Source organism: Giraffa tippelskirchi, chromosome 1, assembly GCF_054371585.1.
Source record: "Giraffa tippelskirchi isolate mGirTip1 chromosome 1, T2T-mGirTip1v1.2.pri, whole genome shotgun sequence".
Lineage (NCBI taxonomy): Eukaryota > Metazoa > Chordata > Mammalia > Artiodactyla > Giraffidae > Giraffa > Giraffa tippelskirchi.
The window spans coordinates 215337117-215358891 of record NC_137275.1 but is presented as its reverse complement, the minus strand read 5'-3'; the positions used below and the strand labels follow the sequence as shown (position 1 = coordinate 215358891).

The window sequence follows — 21775 nt, the reverse complement described above, 5'->3', positions numbered from 1 at the left end:
AATATATGGAGAAGCTCTATACAGTCAGCAAAAACAAGACTGGGAGCTGACTGTGGCTCAGATCATGAACTCCTTATTGCCAAATTCAGACTTAAATCGAAGAAAGTAGGGAAAACCACTAGACCATTCAGGTATGACCTAAATCAAATCCCTTATGATTATACAGTGGAAGTGAGAAATAAGGGACTATATCTGATAGACAGAGTGCCTGATGAAGTATGGACGGAGGTTCATGACATTGTACAGGAGACAGGGATCAAGACTATCCCCATGGAAAAGAAATGCAGAAGAGCAAAATGGCTGTCTGAGGAGGCCTTACAAATAGCTGTGAAAAGAAGAGAAGCAAAAAGCAAAGGAGAAAAGGAAAGATATTCCCATCTGAATGCAGAGTTCCAAAAATAGCAAGGAGAGATAAGAAAGCCTTCCTCAGCAATCAGTGCAAAGAAATAGAGGAAAACAACAGAATGGGAAAGACTAGAGATCTCTTCAGGGAAATTAGAGATACCAGGGAACATTTCATGCAAAGATGGGCTCGATAAAGGACAGAAATGGTATGGACCTAACAGAAGCAGAAGATATTAAGAAGAGGTGGCAAGAATACACAGAAGAACTGTACAAAAAAGATTTTCACGACCCATATAATCACGATGGTGTGATCACTCACCTAGAGCCAGACATCCTGGAATCTGAAGTCAAGTGGGCCTTAGAAAGCATCACTACAAACAAAGCTAGTGGAGGTGATGGAATTCCAGTTGAGCTATTTCAAATCCCAAAAGATGATGCTGTGAGAGTGCTGCACTCAATATGTCAGCAAATTTGGAAAACTCAGTAGTGGCCAGAGGACTGGAAAAGGCCAGGTTTCATTCCAATCCCAAAGAAAAGCAATGCCAAAGAATGCTCAAACTACCGCGCAATTGCACTCATCTCACACGCTAGTAAAGTAATGCTCCAAATTCTCCAAGCCAGGCTTCAGCAATACGTGAACCGTGAACTTCCAGATGTTCAAGCTGGTTTTAGAAAAGGCAGAGGAACCAGAGATCAAATTGCCAACATCCGCTGGATCATCGAAAAAGCAAGAGAGTTCCAGAAAAACATCTATTTCTGCTTTATTGATTATGCCAAAGCCTTTGACTGTGTGGATCACAATAAATTGTGGAAAATTCTGAAATAGATGGGAATACCAGACCACCTGACCTGCCTTTTGAGAAACCTGTATGCAGGTCAGGAAGCAACAGTTAGAACTGGACATGGAACAACAGACTGGTTCCAAATAGGAAAAGCAGTACGTCAAGGCTTTATACTGTCGCCCTGCTTATTTAACTTCTATGCAGGGTACATCATGAGAAATGCTGGGCTGGAGGAAGCACAAGCTGGAATCAAGATTGCCGGGAGAAATATCAATAACCTCAGATATGCAGATGACACCACCCTTATGGCAGAAAGTGAAGAACTAAAAAGCCTCTTGATGAAAGTGAGAGAGGAGAGTGAAAAAGTTGGCTTAAAGCTCAACGTTCAGAAAACTAAGATCATGGCATCTGGTCCCATCACTTCATGGCAAATAGATGGGGAAATAGTGTCAGACTTTATTTTTTTGGGCTCCAAAATCACTGCAGATGATCATTGCAGCCATGAAATTAAAAGGCACTTACTCCTTGGAAGGAAAGTTATGACCAACGTAGATAGCATATTATAAAGCAGAGACATTACTTTGCCAACAAAGGTCCATCTAGTCAAGGCTGTGGTTTTTCCGGTGGTCATGTATGGATGTGAGAGTTGGACTATAAAGAAAGCTGAGCGCCGCAGAATTGATGCTTTTGAACTGTGGTGTTGAAGAAGACTCGAGCGTCCCTTGGGCTGCACGGAGATCCAACCAGTCCATCCTAAAGGAGATCAGTCCTGGGTGTTCGTTGGAAGGACTGATGTTGAAGCTTTTAGCGCCAGTACTTTGGCCACCTGATTCGAAGAGTTGATTCATTGGAAAAGACCCTGATGCTGGGAAGGATTGGGGGCAGGAGGAGAAGGGGACGACAGAGGATGAGATGGTTAGATGGCATCACCGACTCGATGGACATGCATTTAGGTAAACTCCGGGAGTTGGTGATGGACAGGGAGGCCTGGCGTGCTGCGATTCATGGGGTCGCAACGAGTCGGACACGACTGAGCGACTGAATTGACCTGAACTGAAATATATGACTCTCATCTCTGAATTGCCTGCTTATGTTCTTTGTCCATTTAAAAGTTTGAATTAATTTGCTTTTCCTTGATTTGTAGGAGTTTTAAAGTATGTTCTGTGCTCAAGTTCTTTTAATTTAAAAACATTGTAGCTATTTATAGCTTATTCTTTTACTTTATGATGTGTTTTATGATATTTTAAAATGTTAACCTATTAGCCTTTTGTGCTTTGTGCTTGAACTTTAGTGTTCCCTTTTCAGTTTTCTCTTAAAAGCTTTAAAATCTTGCTTCTTACACTTGTGTCATTTATTAACCTGCATGGAATTTTTAAATTTTTTGTTTTTATTATGGGCAAGCAAATTTTTTCCAGTTCTTCCTGACTAGTCCATTTTTTCCTTCCTGAGTTCTTATGACCTCATACTCAGTTTTCTTCCTGTTTTTGTGTGGTGCCTGTCCTTCCCTTTCTCAGAGTCTCCTCCTTCCATCCTTAAATGCTCTTGTCTTGAGCAGTCCGTCTCAGGCCTTTTGTTGTTGTTTTTTCTCCTGCAGATACGATGCATGTGTGCTAAGCAAGAACACCAGCCTCACCTCTTTCTTCTCTACTCTGTACCCATGCCCACCAGGCTGTGGCACACAGTAGGGTTTCGATTCATGCTGGAATAAGTGTGTGAGTGAATGAGTGACCTAGACAGGGAGTCTCCTTGAGGTGAAAGCAGGGTGAAGGTAGCAGGGTGCTGGGCCTGGGAGGAGGAGAGAATCATGGAGGAGCAGGCAGACGGAGGTCGGTTATAGGTTGACACATGTGGTCTTAGCTTCTTATTCATAGTAATGAGTTTTCTCTGGTGTTGTTTTCTGACCTTTGAATTTGTACATTTTCCCATTGTCACAGATACCACCTGAATCTGGCATATTCTTACGACCTTCAGGTGATTCTCTCAAACAGGGCTCCTTGTAGAAGGTGCAGTGTATAGGGATCCTGCCCTATAAAATACAGGTCATTGTGGTAGACAGTTGAATGAGCGGTTGTTGTTCAGTTGCTCAGTTGTGTCTGACTCTGTGACCCCCATGGACTGCAGCATGCCAGGCTTCCCTGTCCTTCACTATCTCCTGGAGTTTGATCAAACTCATGTCCATCGAGTCGGTGATGCCATCCAACCAGGTCATCTTCTGTTGCCCACTTCTCCTCATAGGTAGGCAAAGGTTTTTAGACTGAAGGTCAGAAGACCCCATTCTAGTTCATACATGGCTGTAATTACCTCTGTGATCTTCAGTTCAGTTCAGTCGCTCAGTCGTGTCCGACTCTCTGCGACCCCATGAATTGCAGCACGCCAGGCCTCTCTGTCCATCACCAACTCCCGGAGTCTACCCAAACCCATGTTCATCGAGTCGGTGATGCCATCCAACCATCTCATCCTCTGTCGTCCCCTTCTCCTCCCACCCCCAATCCTACCCAGCATCAGGGTCTTTTCCAATGAGTCAACCCTTCTCATGAGGTGGCCAAAGTATTGGAGTTTCAGCTTCAACATCAGACCTTCCAATGAACACCCAGGATTGATCTTTTTTAGGATGGATTGATTGGATCTCCTTGCAGTCCAAGGGACTCTCAAGAGTCTTCTCCAACACCACAGTTCAAAAGCATCAATTCTGCGGCGCTCAGCTTTCTTCACCGTCCAACTCTCACATCCATACATGACCACTGGAAAAACCATAGCCTTGACTAGACGGACTTTTGTTGGCAAAGTAATGTCTCTGCTTTTAAACATGCTATCTAGGTTGGCCTTAGTTGACCTTAAAATTCACGGTGCTTTTGAGTGTTCAACAATCTTTCAGTCCTCTCCAGGTCAAGTAGAAACCTTTTTTTGTACAAGTTTCAAAACAAATTTTTCTTCTTGACTTGGGCAGTAGTTACATAGGTGTTGATAATAACTCATTAAATTACACTTACATCTTGCACACATTTCTAAATGTTTTATTTCACAATGAAGGAGATTTTAAAAACCCACAAAAGACAAGGCTTCTTTACATCCCTCATGAGCCAAAAAAATTCAAGTTGGATTAAAGACTTGGATATAGAAAGGAAAATAATAAGAGCTAGAAGAAAACCCAGATAAGTGTGTGTGTTGGGGTTGCCAGGACCACCCCCAGGCTCCATGACTTGTTGGGATTTACAGGACTACACACTTACTTGTACTCATGGCTGATATTTATTACCATGAAAGGATGAAAAGAAACAATCTGGAGGAAGCCAGGTGCATGCTTCAGAGAGTCCTCTCCCAGCTGAGGCACGTGGTACATGAGTGACTCTTCAGCAGTGTGTTACGACAACTCACACAAGTTATGACAACACGTGTGAAGTGTTGTCTGTAGGGAAGGTTCATTAGAGACTCATTACTGAAGGCTTTTATTTGGTGCTCTTCACATTGGCACCTTCTGTCTGACACATTCCAAAATTCCAGATTCTCAGGAGCAAAGCATGTGTTGAGCATACAGCATACTGTTTGCACAAACAGTTCAGACACAGCGAGTCAGCCTTCATCAGCCCTGGCAATGGTGGGAACCCTCCTGAAATCCAAGCTTTCCCATGGCAGCCAAGGACTGGCCTTGACTGACAAAACCTTGTAAGGACAGCAGCCTCAGGCCCACTGTGTTAACTCTTTCCTGTAGAATATAATATTTTTATAATCTTAGAGTTAAAAAGGCATTTCTAAGCCTGGCTAGAAACTCAGAAGCCATAAAATGAAGGAATGGTACATTGATATTTGAAAAACTTAGATACGATGAGAAAGAAGTCACTAGGCCTACTGGGAAAAAAGCATTTTATGTATGGGGGAACAGGTGGAAATTTTTTCAATATTATATAAAAGCTTTTAGAATTTAGCAGGTCAAAAGAATAAGGTAATTCACTGAAGATATTTCATGTGACCAATAAATATTTGAAAAGATACTTTACCTCAGTAATAAAATATATATGAAACAATAGTGTGGTTCTTTCTCATCTATCATATTCAGCTAAGATGAATTACTTACAATCTTGGTAAGATTGATTAGATCACTCAGTGTAGGCGGGAATATAGGGAAATTGGTATTTACATATACTGCTAGTGGTATAAAGGATCATAACCTTTTGAAGGGCATTTTTCCAAAATCTCTTAAACTTGACACTCCTACACTTTGCCTCAGTAGTTCCATTTCTAAGGTTTTAGCTTACAGAAACCCAAGTGCATCCAAGTGCACAGATACACAGGGATAAAGATGTTCTTTGGAGCATTGTTTGTGGTACTGTAAATCTGGTAATAGCACACATAGTTGAATAAATCATACTACTTCTAAAGTTGCTATTATCAATTTGATCTTTATTTAGTGCCGAGTGACTGAACTGGACTGATGGAAAGATACTTAAAATTTTATACATATCTCAAGTTGTTTTTTTTTTAGTGTAATTCTTTTGATATTAAAACCTGACCTGAATGGATGTGAGGTTCGTTATAACTGACTGTCCCACATAGTAAGACATATCCATGTGTCTTAGTGCAGAAGTCTGAATGTATGTAATTATAGGAACTGCCCCAGAACACACAATGTAGTTAGGGTTATTTGAAATACAAAGCATATACACTTTAATTAAAAAATCTGAAAAGTCCTGTGACATGCATTACTCCATGTGTTTGTGTTCATTAAAAGGAAAAAAAGGCAAATTGTAAAATAGTATATGTTATATTCCAGTTTTTAGGTTAAAATAATGTTAGTATATGAACAGGAAAAAAATAATAGTTCAGAATATATTCCCCACATTGAACAGTGATGATCTGAGGGTATGGTGATGTCTTTAATTTACTCGTAAGTGAAATTAACTCAGCATGGGTTTGACTAAGAGGAATAACATCACCGTTGATGGAACTTGCTCTTGACTCTAGAATAATGTCTGTCATACCTCAGATGCTTTGGTGATGGCCTGGAGGATCTCAGTTCCTACAGCTTGAATGTTAGATTCCTCTTGAATTTTCAGAATGTGTGGTTACGCTTCTTGTTTCTGAATCGACACGTCTGGGGTTAGAGGCCTGATGCGGACTGCCACTTTCACGGGGCCTGGGGTCCAGGGTTGAGGGAAAGGGCACAGGTTCTCCTCCTCCTGTGCCTCTGACAACAGGGTTCAGCCACCATCCTGTTGCCAAATGTTTTCCCCTATTTTGTTGACTTTGTAGTCTGAAAAGGTTAGTGGTCGATTATATCTGCATTTTTGTTTACATTTCTTTTCATACAGTTGAACACGATTGACGATGGTTTATTGAAAGTACAGCTGTTACTCAGGATGATGCAGCGCTGTGACACTGACCTCCTCTGCCTTCAGAGCGCGCGACTTCTTTGACAAGGGCCCCCATGTGATGTCTGCTGCCCTTTCTTTCCATTCCCACATTCCCATCGTCGGCAATCTTGCCGTGGTGGGATGTTATCTTTTCCTTCCTAGTGAGGGAGAAAGTGTTCAGTGCTCTGCTGTGCATACCGAAGCAGCACCCAAAAGACTGTATGAAAAATGAAGGGGACCAGATGTCACTTGATTTTTTTTTTAAGCCTTTGGCAGAGATTCTGCAGATCAGTTTGTTATGAAGAATCTAGCTCTGCCTTCTTCCGCAGAACAATTGTAAGTTTCTGTAGCTAAAATCTGTAGTTTCCGCTGCCTGAGTTCTCTGAGGTGCTGAGGCGGGGCAGAGACGCCTTCCCTCTAACCTCCACAGATACTGTGGATTGAATCCATTGTTCTTAAGAGCTCCTTTTTCAGCAGTGTATCAACCACTAGCAGATAGAAGCGTTTGGTCTGCTAATCTCGGAGCCAACATGCGCACCTCTTCTCCATTCCTTCCTTGACTATTAATTTTAAAAGCTGAACTCGAGACTTTATTTGGATATCGCCAGTTTTTCCACTAATGCCCTCCTTCTGTTCTGGGATCCAGTCCAGGCTGCCACACTTCATTTAGCTGTCATGTCTCCCCAGACTCCTGGTCTGACAGTTTCTTAGTCTGTCTGCTTCACGATCTTGAAAATCTTGGGCAGTACTGGCCATGTATCCTGTTGGATGTGTTTTGATTCGGTAGTGGTGTTGGTTTGTTTGTGTTACCCATCTCTAGAGGGAGGTCATGAGTTTTCGGAAGGAATACCACAGAGGTGAAATGCCCTTCTTGTCACATTTGTTTATCCAGTTGTACCTCTGTGAAGTTAACGCCTTCCTCATTCTCTCTTCTATTCTTTGGAAGCAAGTCACTCAATCTAGTCTACCCTGCAGGGGTGATGGGTAGAGGCAGGAATTAAGGTCTATCTCCTGTAGGGGGAAGTATCTACACATATATTAATTGAAATTCTGTAAGAAAGGCTTGTCTGTTTTCCTGCATGCATTTAACCATTCAGTCATTTATTTATATCTGGATCATGTAGATTTCTTGTATACTTTGGGTTAGAATCCAATACTGTGTTATTAGTTCCTCAGATTTGTTCCAGCCTTGACTGTGATGGAGCTCTTTCAGGGTGGATCCTGCATTGTTTTGACTCATACCAGGCTCCCTTTCCTATCTGGCCCCCTTTCTTTTCTGCAGGATGCTTCAGGTCCACCTTGTTTTTCCTCACCTTGGCCCTAGAGTCAGGCTCCTTTGCCTGGAGAACGGTTTTAAAAACTGAGATCTGGATACTGTGTGTGCTTGTTGCTCCTAGATTGTACCAGGTTGTCATTGCCTCTAGGCTCCCCTTGGAGATGCATATTTACATATCTATATTTATGTATCTCTATCTTTGTGTGTGTGCATGTATATAAACCTTTCTCTGAAAATTATTATGGAAATTGCAAGTACACACTAAAGCACAAATTCTCAGTATCTATCCCATAGTTTATACAATTATCAACTAATGACCAATCTTGGTGTCATTTATATGGCTTCTTGCTATAGCTCACCCCAGCACCCCAATTATTTATTTATTTTAAAATGAGGACCTGAATGAAGCCATGACTATTTTTATTTATTTTTACTTTTTGAAATAATTATATATATTTAATGTGTACAATGTGATAATTTGATATACATATACATAATGAAATGAATAGTTCAGTCAAGCCAATTAAAATATCTCACAGTTGCCTTCTTTTTTTGGTGAGGTGAACATCTGAAATTTACTTTTTCAGCAGATTTCCAGTACATCCTAAATTATTTGATGTAAATCTAAGTTGCTATGTTATTTCACTTGTAGATATTTCAGTCTTTATCTCTGGAAGGAAAGAACTCTTTTAAATTTTTAAAATTTTTAAATAACTTTTTAAGTTGAGATGTGGTAGATACAGTAGAAAGTATGAAAGTGTAGAGCTTGTGACTTTTTATAATATATATCTTTGTAATCACCACTCAGAATGTGAGATGTAGGACATTTTCAGCCCCTTAGAAGGCTCCCTAATCACTACTGATCATTTTTATAAGAACCTCTAAAAAAGTAAACATAACCACAATAGAATTATAACATCTAAAAAATGAACACTAATTAACGGAAGTCAAATATCCAGTCATTTGCCATTGGTAGATGCCCCTCTCCCCTCTTCCCTCCCCTACAGTGTATTGACTGAGCAGATGGAAACTTTGAGTGTGTTAGTTATTTATCCTGTAGTTTATCACAGACTGGGTTTTGCTGAAAGCCTCCCTATGGTGTTATGTTTCTCTCTCAGTGGCTTTCTTGGTAGAAATTTATCTTTCACAGTCTGGTTGGCTAATTCCAGTAGGAGTGCAGAAATTTCATTAGTAAGATGGTTTCACCAAAGATCTATTATCCCTGGTATCTGATTAAAGTTCTCCTTCCTGGCTGTCTTATCTAGAAGATTTCTTAAAAACTTTTGTATCTTTTCTGGTATCCACATCCTTTAGAAACACTGAATAGTTTTGTAAGTAGGAGAGAAATTTAGCCTTGTTTTCTTCCCTTTTAGAGGTTAAATGACCAGGACAGTTCTAAGACAGTATAATGAGCTAGTAAACCTTTTTAATGTTGTTTCAGAGGGGTCAAAATCATCACTATACAAGGCTAGCTATGGTTAAAGTTCTGACTGAAGGATCTGCATATAGAAAAAAGGATTAGGCAAGAAAAGTGATTAGTCTTGGTCCTGTTTGATTTGCTAAGTTCTCCTTTTTTCTTTTATGTTATAGATCAGCTTGAACGAGTCTTTTTACGACTTGGACATGCTGAAACAGATGAGCAGTTACAGAATATCATATCTAAATTCCTTCCTCCTGTTTTGCTCAAGCTGTCCAGCACCCAAGAAGGCGTGCGCAAAAAGGTAAGCATGCTGGGACTCTTGTGGGGGAAGTAAATGGGGAATACATTTTATGAAGTGAGTTTTCTGTTCCCATTATTGAAATATAGCTTCATGAACCCAGTTAGGGCCTTTCACAAATGGACAGTAAGTCTAGAACCTCCTTCCGTGACTTCAGGGTACCTTTTGAATGCTTAGCACAGCTACTTTTAGCTCCAGCTGTACACTTGGCATCAGTGCTAGATGATAATAGTTGAGATGATAATTCTGGAATGTATGGAGGCCTGATCTAAAATCCATGCTCTTGAGTCCAGTATGAAAAGTGGTGGTTGTTCAGTTGCTAAGTTGTGTCCACCTCTGCCACCACATGAACTGCAACACGCCAGGCTCCTCTGTCCTTCACTGTCTCCTGGAGTTTGTTCAGATTCATGTCCATTGAGTTGGTGATGCTCTCTAACCATCATATCCTCTGCTGCCCCCCCTTCTCCTTTTGCCTTCAGTCTTTCTCAGCATCAGGGTCTTTTCCAGTGAGTCAGCTCTTTGCATCTGGGGTGCAAAAATCTTCTTTAATCATTGGCTATGAATATGAGCTTAATTTAAAGGGATTACGGAGCCACCAGGGATCCCCTGGAGGAGGGAATGGCGACCCCCTCCAGTGTTCTTGCCCGGAGAATCCCAGGGACAGAGGATTCTGGTGGGCTACAGTCATGGGGCCACAAAGAGCCAGACAGGACTGAGCAGCTAAGCATGACAATGAATATGAACTTAATTTAAGGTAAGCAAAAGAAATGTTTTTAAAAGCAAGTCACTCTTGTATAGCTCCTGTTTTAGGATTTTTGTAAAGAACTATACTAAAAGTTGCATAACTGTGACATCAAGACGTTCTTTTTTAACCTAATGTTCTACAGGGAACATTTGGACTCTTCAGTTTAAAATAGTTCATTAGTCTTCCCATGTGTTTATACTAGACTTTCGGGTTTTTGAGCTATCATCAGATTTCATCCCTTGGGCCACTCTAATTGATTGGCAGTGACCTTCCTGGAGGTCTGCCCTGAGAGGGATTTTGAGGCCCGATTTGAGTTCAGTGGAGAAAGAGTATCTTTAAGAATGTCTGTTGTGTTTACAGGAAGGAATAGGACATTCTTGTCATATTTTAATATTTGACATGCCTGTTGTTAATAACTGCTTTGCTGAGATAGATATGTGTTTATGTCATTCTCCTATTAAAACTCTCCTATGGCCTTTTCTTACCCTCAGAATAGCAAAGTATAAAAGGCCTTCATGCGTTGGCTTCTGTTTCCTTATTTAGTCTCATCATTCATTTGGCAAATATTTGCCGAGTACCTTTATATGCCAGGTGTTAGGAGTACCTTGGTGAAGGAAAGAAACGTCTAGTTAGGGAGACCAGTATTAAACCATCAGGCAAATAGTATAGAGTTAAAATTGCAGTCAGTGATAAGATGGAAAAGGATCCTATGAAAGAATATATTTGGGGACTTGATTTAAGTTCAATGTAGAGTGTAAGGGAGGCGTCTGTGATGTGTAGGAAGTAGCCAGGTGAAGAAATGGGAGACCAGTAAGGGCAGAGAAGGCCCTGTGCAGAGATTTTGAGCTGGAGCTGAGTGCAAGGCCGGCAGGGAGCTGAAGAGGGCCACACTGCTGCACCCAGCGCATCAGGGGAAGGGGGATGCAAGGTCAGGCATGGGGAGTCCAGTGGCAGTTTGCCAAGGCTGTTGGTGATTGTGACACCATCACTCTGACTGTGGGGTGGAGAAGGACTTGCAATGGAGACCAGGAGAGGAAATAGGAGGAAGTTTTTGTATTAGTCTAGGTTTCTAGGCTGAGTATTTTCAGTAAGGTTTTTTTTTTTTTTTTTTTAACTTATCTACTTAGGATTTTTACGTTTCCTTGTGTTTTTATGTTTTATAGAAAATCATCTATCTCGAATCATCTGTATGTTCGGTTGTATATGATTCTCCTCTATCATACTATTTCTCTTAATATTCTGTTACCATTCAAGTGGAGAAATTCCATTCTTGTTTCTACTTTTTTTGTTACTACCAAACGTTTGCTTTTTTTTTTTTTAAAGGAGCGGGAACACCTTTTGAAAAAGAATTTGCAGTTTTTTTTTTAAAAAATGTAGCTGTTTATTTATTTGACTGCATCGGATCCTCGTTGGCATCACGCGGGATCTTCGTTGTGGCGCTCAGGCTCAGTAGCGCTGCAGGCAGGCTCTCTCTAGTTGTGGTACCTGAGCTTAGTTGCTCTGTGGGATGCGGGATCTTAGTTCCCCGACCAGGAATGGAACCCTCGTCCTTTGCATTGTAAGGCAGATTTTTAACCAAGGACTACCAGGGGAGTCTCAAAAAACAGCTTTTAGATTTTTTTAAAAGTGTATTTTTCTTCTGTTTGTCTTCAAATTATTCCTTTTTTTGTTTTCCTTTGGTATATTTTTCTCACATAAGATTTCAGTTTATATAGTAATGATAAAGGTTATTATGTACCAGGAAAAGTGCTAATAACTTAAATCCTCACAAGATTACCTGAGGTATAAATATGATTTTCATTTTATAGACGAAAATGAGACTTGGAATGATTGTCACTTGTTTTAAGGTCAGATTAAAAAAAAAAGAACCAAAAATGGGTTCAGCTTGAGGATTTCTTTTTGGTGACTATTTTGGTTATACTCCTTGGGCTTCCCTGGTAGCTAAGCTGGTAAAGAATTTGCCTGCAATGCAGGAGACCCTGGTTCGATTCCTGGGTCGGGAAGATCCCCTGGAGATGGTACTAGGCTCCACTCCAGTTTTCTTGGACTTCCCTGGTGGCTCAGCTGGTAAAGAATCTGCCTACAATGTGGGAGACCTGGGTTCGATCCCTGGGTTGGGAAGATCCTCTGGAGAAGGGAAAGACTGCCCACTCCAGTATTCTGGCCTGGAGAATTGCACGGCCAGAATAGCCTGGCAGGCTACAGTCCATGGGGTCGCAAAGAGTCAGACACAACTGAGCAACTTTCACTTTCACTTATAGTCCATTGTTATACTGATGAGCAGTATTAGGTTATTTTATTTTTGACTTAATAATTAGTTTATAAGAATATTGTTTTTAGTTTCAAAATTGTGTAAAATTTGCACGGTTTTATTGCATTCTGATTGGAAACCACAGTAAGCAAATGCTCTAATCTTTTAAAGTATGTAATTTCTGATGTTCATAACAACTATTCATAAGATTAAAAAAAATAGTTCCTTTGTGTAGAATATGGGAGCTCAGTGTGTGGAGAGGCCACTCAACACCGTGCTCTCATCTCTCGAGAAGCCTGTCTTCTAGTCCTGTTGTAAACAGAGAGTGAATTAGTCTCCTACTGCTGTTGTAAATATTCTGATTTTCTTTTTAATAATTTCACCTGGATGCCTTTTGGTGCACAAATTGAAGATCTTGTCTTTCTTAGTAATTTATAATACATGTTACATACTGTTCTTACCTTTTAAATCCCATTTAAGATTTTTCTTTTTACCCCAGTACCTCTCATCTGAGATTAGTATTTGTAACCAGTGTTTTCCTTCCATGTAGGTTTGATTGGTGAATCTTTGGCTCAGCTGACCAGTTTAACTTTATTTACTTTGGCTGCATCTCTTCATCAATATAATTGACATGTCACTCTTTTTTTTTTTTTTGAGGTTTGGGTTGAGCATTTTACGTCGGTTGTTCTGGTTATTAACCTCACTCATCACTTGATCTGTCCTCAGTCTCTCCATCTCTCCCTCTTCTCCTTCCTTACCTTCTCATCTTGCCATACATTTTCTGTGTAGGCCTTTGATCACCTCTCTTCTGTTTTAATATAATGATTAATCAAGCCAGTCTATCCATATTCTTAACATTTCAATCATTAATTTGTATCTGAGTAAACAAAATGTTTTACTCGGTTACCAGCAAATAAATGATTTTATCTTGATCAGATTTCTTCCCTCTCCATCGCCCCTTCTATTTCTTACTTCTTCAGAAAGCACTGAGGATCTGGTGAGCTGTTTTGTGGTTGGATCCTGTCTGAAACTTTGAATCACTTACTATTGTTAGAATTCTAAGCAATATCTGTCTTTTTTCTTCAGTTTACTTTTTACACTTGTTATCTCACTGCCTCCCCACTCCTCACTGTGTATTCTCCAAGATATTTGTCAATAAAAATATAAATGTTAAAGATCTTTTCCAAAGAAGGCATAGCCGCTTCTTTGTTTTTCAAGCTGTAGAATTCAGGAAAAAATATTTCATTTTTATATTTCATTGTGTAGCATGTCAGGTTTTTAGAAACTTGCTAATTTGAAAAAGGCCCTTTGGAGCTTGTTTCCTAGAAGTTTGCCTTTGATTTTCTTCTCATATTCCAAATAATGTTGACTTTGATCTATAGGTGAATTTTTCTAACCTTTTTACAAAAAGCTTGAAGGAAATATGTGAACATGTATTTACTTTGAGTGATGAGTAGTACAGGTGATTTTTTGAAAACAACTTTGAATCTTGTGGAATATTATGCAGCTATTAACAAAGAATGAGTTCAGTCTAAATTAAGAAGCTTATATATTTTTAACTGGAAACAAAGCGGACTCTATGCTGATGTTAATGATACATAGCTCATTTTTGTAAAAAGTAAAGAAGTAAAATCTAGAGATGTAAATATGTTTGTAGAAGTTTGTGACTGCAGAGAAAGATGTGAGGAAGAACACTAGACTGTTAACACTGGTGTCTTTGAGTGGCTGTGAGTGGACTAGGGAAAAGGGATGATTACAACTTTTTTTGATTTATTGTAATAAATGGGTTTTTCTATTATAATTTTAAAAAGCAGCAAAATAGAATAAAGTATTAAAGATATAATTATTGTGAACTTTGTTTTATATTATAAAATATCGATTTTATTTGCTTTTTTTGCATATTATTTCTGTTGATAAAGAGGTTTTGCTGTTAAGTAGGTGTGAAAACTTCTGGCCTAAGAGGAAAGAGATTTAACAGCTGAAATACCTGTTTGCATTCTAAGCAATGTGCTAGACTCTGACATATCTTTTTATTTAATCCTCACAATGGCCTGTGAAGTGTTATCATTTGATTTCTGCAAATGAGGAAACGTGGTTCTGAAAATGATAATAATGCAAAGCATTAAATGCCTACGTGGTCATTGTCTCTCAGTTCATTACAACTTACTTAACAGCTCTGCGGGTTATAGATGCTCAATGTTATTCCCATTTTATAGAGGAAAAAGCTGAGGCTCAGAGAAGCTAAATAATTTGTGGCACATGGGATTTTATACCTGAGAGATAATCCCAATCTAAGTAGTTTCTGCCAGGCTTTGCCTCCATTTGATGGCAAACATGTTCATTCTTTCACTTACGTATGAAAGTAAATTCAGTACATGAAGGGTCAGTGAATGAAAGTTGGGGATGAAGGAATGACTGAGAGCAGTAACATAAGTTGCCTGCATGTTTTGACTCCGGGCTTCCCTAGTGGCTCAGCTGGTAAAGAATCCGCCTTCAGTGCAAGAGACCTGGGTTCGATCCCTGGGTTGGGAAGATCCCCTGGAGAAGGAAAAGGCATCCACTCCAGTATCCTGACCTGGAGAATTCCATGCACTGTATACAGTCCAGGGGTTGCAAACAGTTGGACACGACTTAGCGACTTTCACTTTGTTTTGACTGGAGGTGGTGGAGGCTTGATGTATGTTTCCCTTTTATTTGTTTTGAAGTATTAGATACGTGGTCAGATTTTTAATTATTTTGAAATATGGCTATCTGGTCAGACTTTCATGATTTGTACAGTCCTGTAATACCTTTTGCAAATAGAACCAATATAATAATTGGACTTTTGGTTATTATGTAATTGCTGATAAAGGATATAGATATTTGTCACAAATCTAGAATGCAGTTACAAACATTAGACCTTTTTTTAATCATAAAAATAAGACTGATATAAAAGCAAAGTATTTTTTAGTGAAAGCTTATGTATAAATAGTTTCAGCATGTAAAGTTTTATAGTCAGTGAAACTAGGAGTTAGTTCCCAACCAGGAATTGGGTTTGGGCCATTGCAGTGAAAGCTCCTAGTCTTAATCACTAGACCATCAGGGAATTCACAAGAGAAATAGGTTTTAGATTTCTACTGACATATCATTAGAGTACATATCTGGTTTTAAGGAAAATGAGATACGTTATATAGAATTCTATTTTACATAAAATTAAAACTGACCACTGCTGGTGGGAGTGTAAATTAGTATAACCACTTTGGAAAACTGCTTGGAAATATTCTAAGGTTTGTCATATGTACACTTCATGACCAAGCATTTCCAGTCCTGGGTTCATATACAATAAAAATGTATATACTTGTGCACCAAAAGACATAACTAAGAATGTTCGTAGTAATTATTCCTAATGGTCCAAACTGGAAATAATCTAATATCTATCATGATGGAGGAGAATGGATAAATTCTGGTTTTCTTCCTAGTAGAGCAGTGAACCATTACTGTGAGCAACAACATGGATGAATTATCAGATATAATACAGAATGAAAAACACATGAGTTCATCCTATTCTGTTTATATAAATTTAAATCTGGTATTAGAATTCAGGAAGAGGCATTAGTGAGTTGGGTGCAGGAACTTTGTACTTCTGGTGTTACAAAAATGTATTTCCTTTGTGAGAATTTATTAAGCCATACACATTCTTAACTTTGCTCTTCAGCTATATATTATATTTCCATTAAAAAGTTTACTAATGAACAAATGAATTTAAATGAATGAGTAATAAGAATTGATAGAGACGAAATATTACACACCCATGGCTAATAATTCTGGAGGCTTACTGACAGAGGTTAACTGTTGTTGATTTTAGCTGGGGGAAGGACTGGTTCAGTGGATGTCTTGATTTTTATGAGTTTATAAAGGGTTCCAGGCAGTAGATAATCAAATTTGGAAAGTGAATCAATATTTAAGGTGATAATATTGCTAGAAGAAAATTAAATAATTAATTGACTTAAAATTTTAAAACCGTGATAAACAAAGAGAGTATGTAATTCTGGGCACGGTTGTTTATCTTCATCAGTGATGATTTTCCGTTGGGTCCTTATAGGAATCAGCCTAGCTTAGATTGTCGGAGGAGGGCTGTTTCCTTTGGCTTGTCTCCTCCTGATTTTTCTCCCTGTCATCCAGCTGAATCACAGATCTGGATGGGCAGGAGGCTGGGTGAGGTAAGCATGGTAATGTAGAATTCTTGGTCTTTGCAAAGTACTAGGGTCCTGAGAGTGTCTCACAGTGACAGACACTTAAGATGAATTGAGGTCGACTGTCAGTGTGTCTGATAAGGTTAAAAATACGGATCCTGGAGTGAGATCTTGACTATGCCACTTGCTGTCTCAGTAAACTTGGACAAGTTACTTCGCTTCCTGAGCCTCTGCTTCTTCCTGGGTCAAATGGGCGTGATAATAGCACCTCTCTCAGTTGTTTTGAGAATCAGATGAGACAAGGAATGCAGAGTGCTGTTTGCATGGAAACTGCTTGATAAATGTCAGCTATTTTATGATTATTATTATGACTTGTTTAATGAATATTATTAGATTTGTTATTCTTAAAATGCACTTATTTCATGATTGCTGTAAATAACTGAACTTTTGCTGTGAACATCCCTACAAGCTCTCCTTAATACTTGATTTGAAGCTAGAGCTCAAATTTCAGAAATGACGGAAAATATTGTAAGCCTGGCCCTCTGTAATAGTCACTTTAAATTCTTGAGTCTTTAGGTAAGGCTTTCTAAAAACCTTGTATCTCAATGCTCCTTTCTTGTTAGATAAAGTGGTGTTATCCCACTTTGATAGTAAGACTGAGGTTGTTTGACATGAGCCTCTGTAGCTTCATTTCTTCCCATGAGAATCGCTGCTTGTTGACCTCTGTTTCTGCCGTCTTTTCCCACTTAAAGGAGAGGAAGCTTGGTATTATTTACTTAAAACTCTTTAAGAGAATCAGATGATCTTCAGAATAAAGTAAAAACTTGTCAGCATTTTACCCAAATCCTTTTATAATCTAAGCCCCACTTTTATCTCTTACCGCTCCGTGTTTCAGTCAGATCCCGTGCACCATGTTCGTTTAGACCTCTTATACCTGCTTAGAACTGATCTTCTGCTTGGAATTTCATCTGCTCTTTAGGACTTGGTTTCCTGTCACTTTCTCCTTGAAGTCCTCCTTGATCTTAGCAGACACGTTTTCTTCTTGAAACTCACAGTACCTTGAATGTTTCTCTTTCTGTAATGCTCTTAGAGTGTATAGGGCCTGCTATAACGGTATACCACAGACTATAGGACATAAACAGCATCTATTTCTAATAGTTTTGGAGGCTGGAAGTCCGTGATCAGAGTGGCAGCGTGGTCGGGTTCTTCATCAGGAACTTTTCATGGTTTACACAGGCTGTCTTCTTGCTTTATCCTCAGATGACAGAGAAAGGAAGAACTCTGATATTTTCATCCCCTTATAAGGGCATCCATCCCATCATGGGAACTCTACCCTCATGACCTCATCCAAACCTAATTACCTCCAAATCACAGTGGGGATCAGGGCTTTGCTATACGAACTTGGGGAGACACAGATGTTCAGTCTGTAGCATGGTGTGTGGCAGTCATTTGCTCACCATCTTCTGGGGGACTGTGCCTCAGTATAGGCCTCTGTGGAATCTTAACTTTAATTAACTTAAAGGACATTGTGAAATACATTGCCTAGTAAAATTCTGGTGTATGGATTCTTGGGGATAGCATTTTGGAACAAGATTCCAATATTCTATACTCCCTTTCTGGGATGCCAAATTTACATCCTTTACAAGAAAAAAGTAAAACAGGTAATACTTGAGAAATGAATTTGTTTTTAAAATATGATCAAGAATTTCAGTTCATGCCTTCCTCTATTTTAGGTGATGGAACTGTTGGTCCATCTGAATAAGCGCATAAAAAGCCGCCCCAAGATACAGCTCCCAGTAGAGACACTATTGGTTCAGTACCAGGACCCTGCTGCAGTCTCCTTTGTCACAGTGAGTATTGTCTTGGAATATTTTCTGACTTACAGTAAGTTTTCTTTCATAATGTTTAGCAGATGTTATCAGTATATTGGCCAGTCTAGAATTTCATCTTAGACTATTTCTAAATAAAACATGAGATGTTTTACTTCAAATGGACACACTGTTTTTCCATTGAGTATTGACCTGGAGGAAGCGGTAGGAACAGGTTAATGCATGGCCGTTTTACACAGGGCGAAGGAATGTTGGTGTAGTGATGTCTCAGGTATGTTGATATATAAAAGAATGGTTGATTCTTAGTAAAAGATTATGAGATGTTGGTATGAATAGAAAGAGAAGGGTTATGTAGCATAGAATAAGTAAAAGATGATAGAAGAAGAAAAAAAAGGTAAAATGACAGGAAGAGATAGGAAGGCTGAACTAAAAATAATATATTTGATATATATTTAGAAAGATATTCTTTTTAAAGTGGAGTAAACTGGGGCTGGTAAGAAATATTCCTATTAAATGTTTTCTTCATGAGAATGAAATGTAAAAAATATTGATGTTATGTAATGGCAGATGATGTTCTTTTCCTGGTCCTTGTGGTAACATTGAGGCAGGAGCTATTGGGTCTTATCTAACATCTGGATTCCAAACCTTTGGAGCCACCTACTGGCCCAGATATCTTGGCTGTTCCTGCTGTGGGCATACAGCTCCATTATATATGTGTCTTCCTCTAAGCAAATAGGAACAGCGTGTGCCAGTACAACTGCCAAATAGGATGTCTTTAAAGGAACAATTTTACGAAGTTTGTTCTAACATCCTTCAGAAAAGCAAATTTTTATCTTATGTGCAAATCTGGATGTGCATTTATGGGTTTGCTTAAAATGAGGCATTCACATGGTTTATAGTGATGCTCGCACACTGACCGCACTCAGCTTCCCCTTGCTTCATCATCCATCGGTCAGATGTTGGAGTGAGGAACCACAGTGCCACAATGTACTGAGGTTATTTTAGTAATTGACCAGTGGGGCAATGACAGCCTGGAACTTAACATGGACCTCCTCTTAGCTTGAAAGGATTAATGTAACAAACTGGGAGATCTGATACTGGTGTGTAGTATGTAGGTTTAGGTAGGTCAAAGGATCACTTTTTCTTTTCAGTGAAAAGTAACTGCACGTGTGAGTACCTAATTTCCGCCGCCGCCGCCCCCCCCGCCCCGTTTATTGAAACATAACCGACAGATAGAATTGTATATGTTTAAGGGGTACAGCATGATGATTTGATGTATGTTTAAATGCTCTAGACTAGGTCGTACTCCCTCCTAGGAAGCCCATCTTAAAGTAAGCATTTTGAGTAAGTGTGGCTGGAGTTCTTCCTGAGACAGACTGGTTGGCCAGGCTGTAATAGGTGATAAGCATGAGGAAGGAGGATGCAGTCTCTTCTTTGTAAGATAACTACCTAGGTTATCAACCATATGTTTCTGTTGAAATCCTTGAATATTTCTTTCATACTAACTTACCTTTCTCTCATTGTGTCAGAATTTTACTATAATTTATGTTAAGATGGGCTATCCTCGGCTACCGGTGGAGAAACAGTGTGAGCTGGCTCCTACGCTTCTTACTGCCATGGAAGGAAAGCCTCAGCCCCAGCAAGACAGGTAGGCTGTCCCTAGTTACCTGGTTTCCCACCTCTGAGAGTCAGTGTTGCCATTCAAGAATAGATCCACACAGCTGGTTTCACCTGGCCAAATACAAATGCTTGAGTTGAACTCTTTTCAGCTGACATTGCTGTGTTACCTCAACATGACTGTTTTGTTAATTTTGTAAATTATAAAATAACTTGTGAGCATATGGCAAATTGTGCAGAACCATTAACATTTTTTTCAATCTAAATGTGTTTTCAGTTTGGTCAGTTATTTTGAAGCAACTGATTTTCTTGATTGCAAAAATTAGAGCTCGTGATTGCACGAATTAGAGTTCTAATATGCTTTTCATCAAACCTTTCTGTCTTGGAGGATATAAAGTTTCGGAGCAGTTTTCTTAAGGAACTGATTACTCGTTTGTATTCATGTGGAAATTGAAGAGATGAAAAGGTTTAGACTGTCATCCTGAGTTTCTCTGTTTAGCCCAAAAGTTCTGTATCCTAGCCTTTTTGTGGTGAGAAACATGAAGAGAAGCTATGGAGGAAAGAGTTAAATCATGTTTTCAATTCACTTTTTGTAGCATAAATGTTTTTAAAAGATCTTAATGCTCACATTTACAAGTAAAAAAAATTTTTCTTTGGGGAACGTGTAGTAGGATCCCTTTAATGTCTGTGTGCATGCGTGTAACAGGACAACAAGGTGCAGAGAGCTGTGTTCTTTTGGCAGCTGGTGCAAAAAGCCTTCCTACAAGTAAAATTAATAGACATTGTAAGCACTGTTTGAAATTGTTTTCATAGCAACAGGTATAGTGAAAGAAGGAATTACTGAAGCTGTGTTACTTAAATTCACACAGTGGAAATTTAATATTATATTCCAAATATTGACATGATTCATGTTTAATTTCTTTAGCTTTAGAATGACTTTATTTTTAATCAAACGTGAAAAGGGAAAAACATGATTGACACGACATGTTGTCAGTTGAACTTTACCTAAGGTTTCATATTAAATCTCTTGTGGTAATAGATACTAATATTGAGCTCATATTATATACATTTTTCTCAGGTGTTTTTGTAATGAGTCAAGTTGGCTAAAATGTCACTTATCACTCAATATACTGAGCTTTAAATAAGAAACAAGAATGAAATCTGGGCCAGTCCCGAGACTTTGTAAATGAGTAATTTTGAAGATGAATGGTTCTTGCTACGATTGCCATTTTCTGTCATGTGATTGTTTGCTGTTATTGTTTTGTCTGTTATTTGCATGTATAAAAAACCCTTATTTTTAAATAGTTGCAATAAATATAATTGTTTTTTCAGCTTAATGCATCTTTTAATACCAACCCTTTTTCACATGAAATACCCTGTTGAATCATCAAAATCAGCTTCTCCGTTTAATCTTGCTGAGAAACCAAAGACTGTGCAGCTGCTTTTGGACTTCATGCTAGATGTCCTTCTGATGCCTTATGGGTAAGTAAAACAAAGCAAACCAAAACAAGTGGCCTTGTTCTTGACTGCTTATACTGTGTGGGGTCCAGTACTCTTTTCAGTGATTCAACTTTCACGTGAAAATGAGTGTGTCTCAGATTCGCTTTGGTGGAGCCCTGACCTCTCCTAAACTCCAGCCCCACTGCTTACTGATCTTAACCGCTTGGAGCTGCTTTGGTGCTTTCAGACTTG

General features: G+C 39.0%; 1 protein-coding gene across 30 annotated transcripts in view; it reads left to right on the top strand.

Moving 5' to 3' along the window:
* The window catches only part of ECPAS (Ecm29 proteasome adaptor and scaffold), a 109770-nt gene that overhangs the window by 18054 nt on the left and 69941 nt on the right, over positions 1 to 21775 (top strand). For 22 of the 30 annotated variants that reach the window (XR_014078195.1, XR_014078206.1, XR_014078184.1 and 19 more), the window contains 4 exons: positions 9342 to 9472; positions 18371 to 18487; positions 19996 to 20114; positions 21416 to 21565. Coding sequence is in view for 19 of the 30 variants with exons in the window: in XM_081574342.1 (XP_081430468.1) it covers positions 9342 to 9472; positions 18371 to 18487; positions 19996 to 20114; positions 21416 to 21565 (517 nt within the window). In the remaining 11 variants the exon portion in view is untranslated. Of the gene's footprint in view, positions 1 to 9341; positions 9493 to 11206; positions 11302 to 18348; positions 18488 to 19995; positions 20115 to 21415; positions 21566 to 21775 lie in introns of those variants that run through there. The other 8 variants (XM_081574410.1, XM_081574412.1, XM_081574418.1 and 5 more) reach the window with 3 other exon arrangements.